The 13,395-nt window shown below is 44.7% G+C and overlaps 1 protein-coding gene across 1 annotated transcript in view; it reads left to right on the top strand.

Moving 5' to 3' along the window:
• The window catches only part of vmp1 (vacuole membrane protein 1), a 58,416-nt gene that overhangs the window by 10,905 nt on the left and 34,116 nt on the right, over positions 1 to 13,395 (top strand). Inside the window, exon 6 of the mRNA XM_066695169.1 lies at positions 9,502 to 9,669. Within this exon, the coding sequence (XP_066551266.1) occupies positions 9,502 to 9,669 (168 nt within the window). The remainder of the gene's footprint in view (positions 1 to 9,501; positions 9,670 to 13,395) is intronic.

Raw genomic sequence — 13,395 nt, 5'->3', positions numbered from 1 at the left:
TTCTCCTCTCTGGCCAGTCTAGACTCCAGAGGCGCGTGTCAGACTGGGGTAGGGGGGGGGGCGAGTCTAGGTTTCACAAGTACACAGACGTGTGAAATCTGTTTGTGCAGTCGAGCCGTTGTGCTGTTTTTAAAGAGATCTATATTTAGGTTTGTATCGAGTGATCGGGGGTTCTCTGCTGTCTGTCTTGTGTGCAGCATCAGAAGACACAAGGGTTTTATTTCAAGAGCATTGTTCGAGCCGCTACTGCTGACTGTTTGCTTTAGTACCTCGGGGACAGAGAAAATCCAAGAGAAAATCTATTTTTAAAAGTTTAAGCTCCCCCCCCCAAGGTTTATTTTAAGTTGGTTTCTTCACAAGATATGTATAGCGCTCCTTGTGTTTTTCCTGTTACAGAAAATCAGGGAACAGTTTGATCAGTTTAGCCAAATTGGAGGCGTTGGAAGTGTAGCCCCACTCACCTCATAAGGCCGAAGCTTTTTCACTCCTGCGATCGATTTGAACGCGTCTTAAGATCACTTCTTTAAATCTGGGTTTGATCACAGTTTTGAGTCTTTCCTCCACACTTGATCTGAGTGGTTTGATTTACTGTACTTGATCGGTTTATGGGCAGTCGGGTTTTATATGGAACGTAATACTGAAAATGTTGGACAGAACAAATATACAATGTATCCGTAATCTAACACAGTGAATATACTGTAAAGGAATCTGCATATATTGATAGAAGTCTGTAGTAGTTGGCAGTAGTTAACCCAGACCCAGTGTAATTGTTTTAAATAAGAGAAATGTGTAACTGTCCGTCTGTCTGTCCCTTTTAGTGATATCCTTTACACACACACGGGGGCTAGTCGATTTTCTGTGTTTTGCTTGGCAGCCATTGAGCTATAACTGAATGCAAGATCAAACTTTCTCTTAAACTGCATTTGTGTTGATCTGGGTCTGCAATCTGCAGTTTTGGTCATGAGGCGTTGTCATCCGGTATCCTTTGTGTGTGTGGGTGTGGGTGTGGGTGTGGAGATGGATTGTGTTTTGCTGCAGGACTGCTCACAGTTAGTGCTCAGCGTTTTTCCAGTGGCTCAGCTCAGCGGGGGGCTGAGAGGAATCCTCACAGCTGTGGGGCCAGCTGTGGATCAAAACAAAAATAAATTGCAAACATGGATTTAAGGGGGATGGGGGAGGGTTATCTGATTGTATTTGAGACTGTTATGACTGAAGTCCTCCCAAGGGTTTCCTAGACATGACTCAGCATTCCTGTTTCCGACGGCACGGTTGGCACCGGGCAACCCATGAGGTTTTATTTAGGCTCCACTATCGGCAGGGATGCTGGTCCCATGTTCCATCGATAGCCTCGCGCTGGGGTTGCGGGGAGGGGCCGTGGCTGAGCACGGAGGGAGGATTTTGCGGTTTGGGTCGGACACTGGCTGACTTTTCCAGCCTGGGATATGTGGGGGAGAGTTTTTTTCTCTTAATGTGAGAAATGTCTGGTTTAAATTCGGCTACACCGGGTTTACATCATGCAGGCCTGTGAACGGCAGTGAGAAGCTGGAATTGGGTGAAGTGTTCCAGTGAGACGAGATCTCCTTTGTCGGGGGGGTGGAAACACACAGCACCAGTGATAGTGAATGTTTATGTCATTCGCACCTCCCACCTGACTGAAAAAGATGCCGCAGTACCTGTTTTTGCTCTTTTTCTCAAAGTGATTTATAAGATTCAAGATTAAATTAGAATAGCTAAAGAAACAGTCTTCGTACCAAGTTTCCTTTAACAGCTGTTATTGTGGGGTGTTGTTATGTTACACAGGGGCTTTAAGAGCACACACACTGAGTGTTTTAATGAACCTGACACACAACTGTACTGTTGGTAATCATGACTCAGTCTTCAGCTGTCGCTCGATGTGGCCCAGCTATCATTAGCCAATCAGGTTCTGTAACGTCCTGTTTTAAACCGGTGCTTTGAATGTAGCGTAAGTTGATTTGAGAGGAAGAAATGCAAATGATGACCTCCTACACTTCCTGTAAAAAGTCTGTGAACTCTGATAAGAGATTGAATCTGAACTACTTTTTTTCTTTTTAACATTTAATGTGATGCTTTCTGCAATCGGGAACGTTTGTGTGCCATTCATTCTCTCTCAGTGTTGTGTTGGGAGGCTGCGGAGGTCCACAGAGCAGTGTCTCATTGGGGTTTAGGTGGCGATCGGCACAGTGACTCACCCTGAGGCAGGTGAGGCCAGGCTGACCAACCGATACGGAGGAACAATGCTGGCCCTCACACGACACCTTTTGTCAAAAAACCTATTGAATGTTTTTTTTTTTTTTTAATCTATGGAGAGATGACTCCCCCGGTTTCTTCTTTGTATGTGTGTGTGTGAGTTTTGGTAACCTGGCTGTGTTCTGAAACCACATCAGAGCCGTGGAGGGAGAGATCTAGCGTCCCAGCCAGGGGGGGGCTAATTAGTGAGGTTACAGACGAAGCAGGTGTTCCTAATCTTCCAGAGGTGGGATTTGGAAACGGTCCATCTTCTAGAAGTGGCACCAGCACAGATCACATGGACGAGGGGGGTAGTCTGATCCAGGCCTCTCGGATTTAGTATAACCACGAACCAGCCCAAGATTTTTTTTTTTTTTGTACATGTTTTTTTCTGGTGTTTTTTAAAAACCAAGGACATTTGTATAGAGAAGTGAGTTATTCATTATATCTATACAACCCATAGCTCTGTGGGTCTGGGTCCCGTTGTGCTTGGCTTTGGTTTAAGCTCTATCCAGACCGTCCCCTTCCTCGGCACTGCTAGGTTTAAACACTAACGTTCCCTTCATGCAGCTGCTGGGAAAACCACTCCTTGACACAGGGCCGCTGTGGAAACTAACGGTAACCACATCGTTTTGACCAAGGTTACCAGGCAAACTCGAGGCTACAAATCCCTTCATTCACACACACGCTGGAATGATGATATTCCATAAACATCTATTGATTGGAAATCCCGTCGAGTCACACACACACACTACCATATGTCCCCTTTTCAAAGTGTTTAAAAATGGGAACCATATTCCCAGGCTAGATTTTATGAAAGCTGTAAACTGCTGAGGGGGGGGGTAGGTTTCTGTACATTACTGAAAATAATTAGCTGCTTGTTAGAGTACTGTGCAGCGAGGGTGTTTCTCACGGTCACTTTTACTTTTAAAATAAATAAATGAAATGTGTTGTGAGCTTGAATAAACATTACCCAGTCAATCTCTTGAGCAAAAGCTAAACAAAGGAAACATACGTCCTGTTAGTGAGTTGAGCCTGACCAAAAAGGGCTTTCCTATTGGTCCCGATTACATTGGCCCCCATTTTCTGTAGCTTGGAGAGGTCTCCCTGTTGTTGTTGCTCCTTGTGGTCGCCGAACCCCATTGACAACTACCCAGATCCCTGTTTAAGGGGTCTGCTGACCAGCAAAGCGGTGATCACGCTGCGTTGGGTGCCGGGGTTAATATGAGGCAGATGAGACTCCACATCTCCCAAGATCCAAGGAAGGCCTGCGATCAAAAATGTGGTGCGATCATCACTGTGTTCTAATCAAACAGTTGGCTGTATCCCTTATCCAACCCCCCACATTGCACCACACACACACACCCTTCTCTGTCTTCTCAAGAAAATGTAGACTGGCGCCAGGGTGACCTAATAATGTGTCACTGCATTTATAAATCACCGCGCTGCCCCCCATGCGACTCACATTCCACCGTCTGACCGCAGGTTCCTGTTGGCCCATGCTGGAGGACTATGGCGAGGAGCCGTGGCCCACGTGACTCGCTGATGACTCGCCGGTTCGTTCTGTGCAAGTGTTACTGTGCCTCCCGCCAAGCCTGCCTGGGAATGGGGGTTAGAAAGTATACGGTCCAAAAGAAAGCGGTTTCGTGGCTCTTTAGATTTGGGTTTCGGCGCATCTTTCAAGGGGTGGCAACAAACCCTCCGTGGCCGGGATTGTGAATCCTCCCTCTGGGGTGGGAGAGGGGAGTGGATCTGTCGCCTCTGTCAGTCCTAAATCTCTTTTACCAAAGAGATACTACCTGCTAATTTTGCCGTCGGAGAAATGGCAAATGTCTGTGCCGGTTACTGGATCCCTTTTGTTAGTGGTCTCTGCGGTTTGCTTCTGGGTTGGGGGGTAGACTACTTTTTACTACTTTTTAAAGGCGAATACTCGGCAGAGTTTTATAAGTAGTGCCTTTGCCCCCTCCACCCCCACAATTTTACAAGTTTCTAAACTTGTAACACGCTTGTGAATGGGTTCTCTGTTCTTGTAGGGCAAAGACACAAATTTCAACAACTGTAGTAATGAATAGTGTTATAGGGTTTTTGGTTTCAGGTTAAGTGTGCACGGGACAAACTCGTTAGACCTGCAGATGTGGTCCAGGTAGATGGTAGTGCTCGGTGACGGTTACAGGCTGATTTGATTATTGAAGTACAAACTCCAAGTGTGTGCCAATGAACCTCAGCAGCACTTTCAATTGTAGGGTTTTTGATTTGCCTGGTGTTAATTGTTTCCATATTTTGCAAACAACTCGGCCGTATTGTAATGAACTGATAGCACGTTTTGTATTTACCCTTCTTTAATAAACCCCTCCTCCTGTAGTGAAACTATTTGCTCAGAGCTCAGTACTGAAAATGATCAATAGTAACAGGAACAAAAATGAAAATTCATAAAAATAATGTCCTAACCATAATGGTTTAATGACTTGACGCGTACTCTCAGCAGGCAGTGTACTTGCGAGATCCTTGTCTCTAAGAAGATACATTTTGAACTTCTTCCTTGAAAGTTTCATTGGCATCTTAAAAGCTTGTGCCTAGGTCTGTTTTTTTGCAGGCACTTTCCTTTTTCAAAAAGCAACAACCTCCAATGAAATGACCTTATTTCAGATCATTTACATAAACAGTTCTTCAAAGGTTTTGTCAGTGGCGGGCAATAAACACTGTAACTCGTTAACTTCCTGTCTGAGAATTGTCCCTCCCTCGTTCCTTTGTTGGTGCAACCACAGATTTAGATTTAGATTTAGATCAAACTTGTAACTAAGTCAACAACCAGTACCCAGAGATGGAGCGCACTGATAAAGTACCAGTGTGAGAGAGAGATGGAGGCCTCATTCTCAGACCCAGCCTGCAGGGTTATGTTCAGCAGAGAAATCTTGCCTCAGACTGACATGTAAACCCGGATCGAAGTCGTGTCTTCGGTAAGGTTTTGTGGTTAGTTACCATTTCTTCAATGAAAAATTCGAGTCAACCCAAAAACCCAACCTTATCTGAGAGAAGTGGCCCTCTTTCAGTATGAATGTGCCACACTGTAACTCACAGTAGTAGTAGCAGTAGGTTGACATATAAATAAATCCTCAAACCGTGTTAGTGGCAGCCATTGATTCAGAGACAGGGTGTCTATCTTTTCTTCGTCCATGGCAGCAGTCTGAGAAACAGGCCCACGACAGTCTCTCTCAGGTCTTGAACCTGACGTGCCTTTGTCTGACTTGAACAGACCTCAGCACGGCAAGGTTTCTCCCTTCTGCGCTCTGGGGAGCAGATACAAGCGCTCCTTCGTTCAAGAAGAAATAAAAACAGATGGGTGAAAGTGACTTCTGAAACCGGCTGCCAAAACCGAGCAAATGATGTCAAGTTTTCCTTTGCCCTTATTCGCGCAGCGTTTTTTTTTTTTTTTTTTCTCCTACCATCTGGGGAGTGGAAAACTCACCTAATAAAGATGGACCCAGTATCCTTCCCACCTCTGACAGCGCGGATCTGTCCGGCACATCCCCAATGTCAACACAGCGCCAATGATGCTTTTTGTTTTACTGTTAAGTACTGGTTTTGTGGCCTGCCTCAAGTATGCGAGATGTTTTTTTCCATTATATAAGTGCTGAAGCTTCAGACAAGGCTATGAGACCAGACAGCTATTGTCAAAGTGGAATTATATTGGTTAATTGGGTTTACAGCTGCTGACATAACTCACTATTTTTTCCACCAACAAGGACAAGGGGGTTAGAGAGAGAGAGAGAGAGAGAGAGAGAGAGAGAGAGAGAGAGAGAGAGAGAGAGAGAGAGAGAGAGAGAGAAAAATCCTCTGTGGAAACGTGTCTTTATTCCTCCTTGGAACAACTTAAACAGTTAAAAAAAATCCTCAGCCAGTAGGGGGTCCAGAACTATGTTCCAACTGAGGAAGTATTTCTAATTTGGTTCAGACATGGAACTTCCATCCCCAATAAAGAACATGACATCATTCGGTCTGTTTGTGAGCGCGTTGCACACTCTGTCGTGAGTTTATTTCATGCAGATTTATGGCATCCTTTTGTTTTGTTGCTGTAGCGAACTGCAGCAGGAGAACGGCCCAGCTCCGTGTCTTTAAAACTGCTGTACCGTGCAGTTAAGGCTGAAATATATTCGCTTTCACCTGCCTTGAGATTATTTGAGAGATATGCTTGAGCCTTAGACACAGCTGTACTTTACTAAGGTGCGTGTGCATGTGCCTGTGCATTGTTACATGCTTACTAATGAAGGAAACAATGGGAATAAATATAGTAAAGCCCTGGAAACTATTGGAAGGCCTGGTCAGGTCTGACTTGCACCCTACTGTACTACCATATCAAGTACATGTGTAATACCCTAAGCTTTTTTCTATTTTCTTAATATCTGAATGGTTTCAACACCACAAAACGTTTCCTATGTCTTTCTCTCCTTCAGTTATTTATTTTTTCTGGTGGTGAAAAGGCAAGGTTGTCTCTCTTGCCCGTATTATTTGTACCAGGAGCAGAATCATGTGCGTTTCTTTTCTGATCCCCCTTCCGGTTACGAAGCTAAACCTCGGTGGCGGTGCATCTTTAGAGAGAGATGAGCACGGGGGAGGATTTGTCTTTGACTAGAGTGCCGGACTCTGCTTGTCTACGTGTTATTGTTGCAGAGCATCATCATCTGAGGATTTCTGTTTTCCGGGCTCCACACTTAACCATCGCTCTTTGCCAAGGTTGAGCCCATTCCTCTGTGTTAGGGAATCCTTGGTTTCGGCCCGCTTTGACTTCTTTGATACCGAGGAATATGTGCTCCAGTTAAGATTGTAGCGTTTCAAGGCTTTGCAATGCAGAGAATGTTGCAGCCTGGGATCTGGACTCTGTGCCTGTCTCATTCCCCCGATCCTCACGCACGGACATTCATAAAAAGGTGTGTTCTGGGAAATGTGCACAGAGATGCGACTAATTCTGTGAATCATTTGAGTGCCTGCCACTCGTGGTGTTTGCTGAAAAAGCAAAAGGAGACTGTTGGCATTTTGGAGATAAACATTGATCGCTCCGTTTCAGTTTTAGATTTCCTTTTCTCAAAGAAGTTAATTAAATGAAAATGTAACCGTGTTAGTTTGAAGTGCGCTGCTATAGGAGTTGCATGACTCCTGCTGTGATTCATCAGGGTTATATTAAAGTGGTAAGAGGTAGATGTGAGGAGAGGCCGACTCTCTGGCTTTGTGTAGTTTGTTGTTCTGCTCCGCCACGTATAGGATGGAGTGTGATGAACACATAGTTATATTAAATCAGTGTTCATGACTTTCATTTTTTTTTTTTTTTTTTAACTTACAATATTAAACTTTTAAAATATTTATTTTTATTCTGTAACCATTCCCGATTTGAAAGCAATGTGATGATATTACCCAGAATTCCTCATTGCGTTGGACCAAATCCTGCCTGTACCTTCCCAGGTGCCAATCGACGTGCAGGATTGCCCGTGGCTCCGCGGTCGCTCCAGTGGGAGGTGGATTTTGGAATCCTCACATTCCAGAACCCCCCCAGCTGGTCACGCATATCTAGCCTACACAAGAATGTGCCGTCTATACCGGTCTGGGTGTGCGCGGCGCAGGGCTGGCTGGGCCTCTCGTGCTGTGCTGTGGTGTGGGCCATGTGGTTTGGAAGGTGGCCGGGCTCGGCACTCTGCTGGGATCTTCCCTGGTTTTCGAGAGCGTGTTGGGGCTGGCGTGCTGGCGGGAGACTTCAGCCAGATTTGCCACACTTTCAGTGCTGTTAAAACTGTGCTGAATAATCTTTTTTTTTTTTTTTTTATGGTGGGGATCTTCAAACAAGAACAAATAGAAACCTTGTGCCTGTAATTAAGGGACATTTATTGTGTTGTGTAACACACCTGCCAGTTGAGGGAGACTGTAAAGAGTTATGTGGAACTTTTTTTTTTTTTTCTTCCCTTCTTAAATAGTGGAATCATTTACTTCAAAGTACAATTGCTCTTTCATTCTTCACCCTGCAACAGTAAACGCCTTGACTTGTTGGTGCAAAGCAGGGTTGTTGGTATTTATGAAAAATGTCTCGCTTGTTCTGTACACACAAGGAAAAAAAAAAAAAAGACTTTATTCACTTTGTGTTCATTCAGTTATTTATTCCTTCTGCTCTCCACCCCAGATCCACTGAGGGTCCCAAGCTCTCGACATTCACAGTCATTCAGCTCAGTGGTGCTATGACTTGACCACCATGTCATGATGTCGTGAAAGTGTCATTTGAAAGTGCATGCAGTGATGCAGAGAAGCCCTGTTTTGCAGCAGGCAGGAGTGGATGGTGTGAATGTAACTGTGGTGACGATGGCAAGGAGAACAACTGAGAGCAGGTGTTACTCTCGCTTCTGTAAACCGTGCTTCTTCAAATACACAGGTTGCGGGAGATTATGAATGACTGTAATAGCTTTACATACACCCCCCCTCCCCAAAACTCATGTTCTTTAGTTTTCTGTAATAAATTTGACTTCTCGCTTCAGCCAGGCAGAATGAACTGAAAAATACAGCAAATTCACTTATGTTGGTGAGTGTGTGTTTGCATTGTGAAACACATTTTTTACTTTTCTCTTCTTACAAGATCTCTTGAAGGAGTGTAGGTAATGCACACATCCTGAGGCTGAGAATTGCACTTTTTTAGAATAACTTTCCTGCGCTTTGATACTTGGCTAACTGAAACTCCACACGCTATTTTGAGACCCGGCCTCAACAGGTCGGAACCTCAACGCATCATCTGCGTGTGCAGTGTACTATATGTCGGTCGGCTTCAAAGCAAAGGAAAGCTGAGACAAGTTGCTGTCTGAAATATACAACTGCGATCTCTCATTTCTTTCACTCGTGCTGTGGTGGGCTGTCTACATTCATATACACATTAATAAAAGTATGCGCATCTTCAGGTTAATCAAAGTCCTGTTGTACGGGTGACGGATCCTTTGTCTGAACCCCAGTTGTGTTGTCGGTTAAACTGCACACTCCTTGTTCGACCTTTGACCTTGTTAATGTTTTTTTTAATTTCAGATGGTGGTGAGATGTCTTAAAAAAAAAAAAAAGTCAATTTACACTATAACCCTTTTCAGTTCCTTGTAAATGTAAGCTGTCAAGTTGAAAGAAAGTGTTACCCATATAATCTGTTACTTTTAAATTATAATAACACTGATAAGTCTCAGTGAGTATTATGACATCACTGGCGTTCCTTGTTCTAAAATGTTACCCGTTCCTCTCCAGGGGCCACACATAGCATCGGTAACCCTAGCTGCTTACGAGTGCAACTCCGTGAACTTCCCCGAGCCCCCGTACCCCGACGAGATCATGTGTCCGGAAGAAGAGGGAGTGGAGGGGGCCGTTAGTCTGTGGACCATAATCTCCAAAGTCCGCCTGGAGGCCTGCATGTGGGTAAGACACCGATCCACTCTCCATGGCAGTGAAATAGTCTTGTTTGTATTTATTCTTGATTGTCTGTATGAGGCTTTGCAATTCCCTCTTCATTCTCTTGATATTCAGTCTGTCCCCCTCGCTGGTGTGACTTTCCCTCTCCTCTTGGGTGTGAGTCTGCAGGTTGCATTTTATTTTTACCCAGGCTAGCGTAGCTCATGAAACCAGATATCTCTGAGGCAGATCATTGTTCAGCTGTTTTCTGTGACTGGAGAGAGAGATAATTGCACACTGCGAGAAGTCATCTCATTCCCTTTTTTTTTCTTTTTTTTTTTTTTCTTTTCTAAATCACATAATCACCGAGTCACATTTTCAGAAGTTATTCTAGACCAGCGTGTCATATAACCATACGCAATTGGCTTTATTTCCTATAGATACGGAACCCTGCCACAAAAGCCCTTTGTTGCATTTCGCATGCCTTTTCTTCTTAGACTGGAAAACAATTTAAGTTGTATTGACAGAGGCGTTTTATACACCATGGCAACATCTTGCATAAGAAGCGGGTCCCAGGATTTCACTTTTAGTCAGGAGGTTATTTTAACCAGTTATTTTACACCTGGCAATGCAATATTGTGACAATATTAAACAGTATTCGAGAAAGTTATACATACACACGTGTACAGCATCACAGTTACCAGAAAAACTAGGGATAGCCACACACACCTACACACACACACATTAGGTGGAAACAAAGAACAAAACTCTTCTTGTTAGTTCTTTGTCATTGCCTTCCAATAATTTCAAAATTTGCATACAAAGCAGCGGTCATGGCCTTCCTCATCGCTGTAGGGAAATGAGAAGTAGATCGATCCGTCCCTGACTTATTTATAAACAATTTAAACCATTACTTCGCATCTCATTGCATCACTGTCAACGGCAGAGCTTCGCCACAGGGATCAAGATCGCACTGTGGACTGAGCTAACACACCGTTTTATGAACGTACGCTGTTATCTCCTTGGTAAACTGACGCCCGCTTTCCAGGCCACAAAGATAAACATAATAGGAGGAAGCGGCAGTGCAGTTTGTAAGCTTGTGGATTTCGCCTTCGCTTGATATCAGGTACCAACATGTCACACCTTCCAGAGGGTGATGCAACACCGTACAATATCGGCGGGGAGAATGGCAAGCTAAGACTTTGAAGCACCAACACCTGTGTCTCTCTCCCTCCCCGGGGGCTGGGCCTGGGTGGCTGACACCCATACGGGGAGAGTGTCAAACCACGTTAGTGCTCCTTTGGCAGGAAGTTCGCCTGTGCTGAGTGACCAGGCCGCTGAACAGTAGCGTAAGCCTTTGTATCCTCTGTGTTTGCTCAAAGTTAGGCCGTCTTTGATCGCTTGTGATTGTGCCACAGGCTAGATCATGAGCCACTTCATTGACTCTTTCTGTGTTTTGTTTTCCCCCTCCACCCTTAATAACTACAGATCAATCTGTAAATCCCTTTTTCCTGCAATTAACCTGTAACCAGGTAGATTTCCAGAAACTTGTTCTCGCTGCAGACCAATCTACAGGTGCAAGGCTCAGTGACACAGTTCAGGGTGTTGAATCGACATCTGATATTTCCTCCCCAACCGTAACGGACGGTAGCCATGCTAGCAAACTCATTGTGGTTTGGACTTGCAGCCGGTCACTTCACAAATTATCTGACACTCGGGGGTGACATCACAGTAACGTGATGTCTGGTCCATCACACAGTGTTCTGGGCAAGTCAGATGTCCATAACATTACTAAGTGATATTCTTAAAATAACTTTGTTTAAAAAAACTAAACTAAAAAAAAAAAACTTTTGTTTGGTTTTCACACTTTATTTAAATAATTTTCTAAATCTACTGGCACTGTTAAGTGACAAATCTGAGCAGAGACACAAGTGTAAGGCCCTGGTCGAAATATGTCATCTGTCGAGGCGGTGAGTCGACCCTCCCGCCAAGAACCGGCCGTTTGAATACATGGGGCAGGTGGCTGTTGTTGAATTGTCCCCCCCCACGCTAATGAATAGCAACAGCTGCCCTCGAGATTAAGACCACAACTGCATTATGTGCAAATTACTGGGTTTTACCAGAGCTCCTTGTGCTGACAGAGAGGCGGAAGCGCAGATTAAGTTTCCCATCCACTTGAAAATAAAAAACTGACCCTGATGATGATTGGCAAGACTGTGTCGTCTGGCGGTGTGTGCCAGCTCTGAACATGTGTGCCATAAACCACCGTGAGAGGAATCTGTGTTTTTTCTGATTATTATGTAATTATAATTGATTTCCACTTTTATATATTGTGTAGTAAATTTGCAAGACACCTTTTGGGATGGATATTGCTCTGCGGCTGATAATTGTCAGCACTGTCGCTCCCCCCGCCCACACACACACTTCTATTAACGGAATATGTATTTGCTAAAAACAACTCCTGCAAAAACTGCTATTTACATATGTTTAGAGGCATCGACGCTGCGTATGCTTACAGTGGAAGTGCTTGGTCATAACAACCTTTTCCAGATTCGCTTGGTTGTTTGTGGTCCTCGCCGATTTTCACATGCACCGTTGATCGGCACGATTATCTGCTCCTCAGTCTAGTCAGCTTCCTTTTTCTCTAAAGTGTTTGAGTGCTTGGAGGGCTGGGGGGGAGAGGGGGAGGGGGCAGAGTGGCAGAGAAATGGCTCAGCTTCATTAATTAAAAACACTCCCTGCATCTTTAACTTTCCTTGTCAGATTCGAGTCAGAAACCCGTGTAACAATCGAGAAGCGGCTGTGTTTACCAGTGCCCCTAATGTTCATTCGCTGCCCGTTTATGTCTTGTAAAAGCTTCAGCATTCATTTATTGCACATGTTTCAATTACAAAATAGATGTATAAACAAAAACATATAAGTTATACAAATTGCACCATTTGTAAGTGATTTAAACACATCTATAATTATTCTCTTGTTGTTCTTGTATAAACATTGAGAAACGTTGGTCCCCAGTATGATACTCAAGGCTACAATTTTTTTTTATAGTTTTTAACCAATCGATTGGCATCCATTACACTCCCCCTATGTGGGGGGGGGGGAAATCTTTACGTAAATTTAACCTTTAAACAATTGGGTAGTTTGAACGCAAGATAAAAAAAGTTACAAGAGAGAGATGGGAACGGCTGTTGTAATATTGATTTCACTTTCTTTGTGTCAGTGTGCTGCACTCGGTCAAGTCCTCAGAGTGTGTGTGTGTGTAATTGTGTAGCTGTGTGTCAACAGCAGTGAGGTGTGTAGCTGCGAGGGCTGTGTGTGTGTGTCGCTGTGTGTGTAGCTGCAGGGGTTGTGTGTGTGTCGCTGTGTGTGTAGCTGCGCGGGCTGGCTGTGTGTGTGTGTGTGTGTGTGTGTGTGTGTGTGTCGCTGTGTGTGTCGCTGCGGGGGTTGTGTGTGTGTGTGTGTGTGTGTGTGTCGCTGCGGGGGTTGTGTGTGTGTGTGTGTGTGTGTGTGTGTGTGTCGCTGTGTGTGTCGCTGCGGGGGTTGTGTGTGTGTGTGTGTGTGTGTGTGTGTGTGTGTGTCGCTGTGTGTGTAGCTGCAGGGGTTGTGTGTGTGTCGCTGTGTGTGTAGCTGCGCGGGCTGGCTGTGTGTGTGTGTGTGTGTGTGTGTGTCGCTGTGTGTGTCGCTGCGGGGGTTGTGTGTGTGTGTGTGTGTGTGTGTCGCTGCGGGGGTTGTGTGTGTGTGTGTCGCTGTGTG

The sequence above is a fragment of the Amia ocellicauda genome, chromosome 22, assembly GCF_036373705.1.
Source record: "Amia ocellicauda isolate fAmiCal2 chromosome 22, fAmiCal2.hap1, whole genome shotgun sequence".
NCBI lineage: Eukaryota > Metazoa > Chordata > Actinopteri > Amiiformes > Amiidae > Amia > Amia ocellicauda.
Note: the sequence above shows the minus strand (reverse complement) of the source record. Positions and strands in the feature narration are given on the sequence as shown.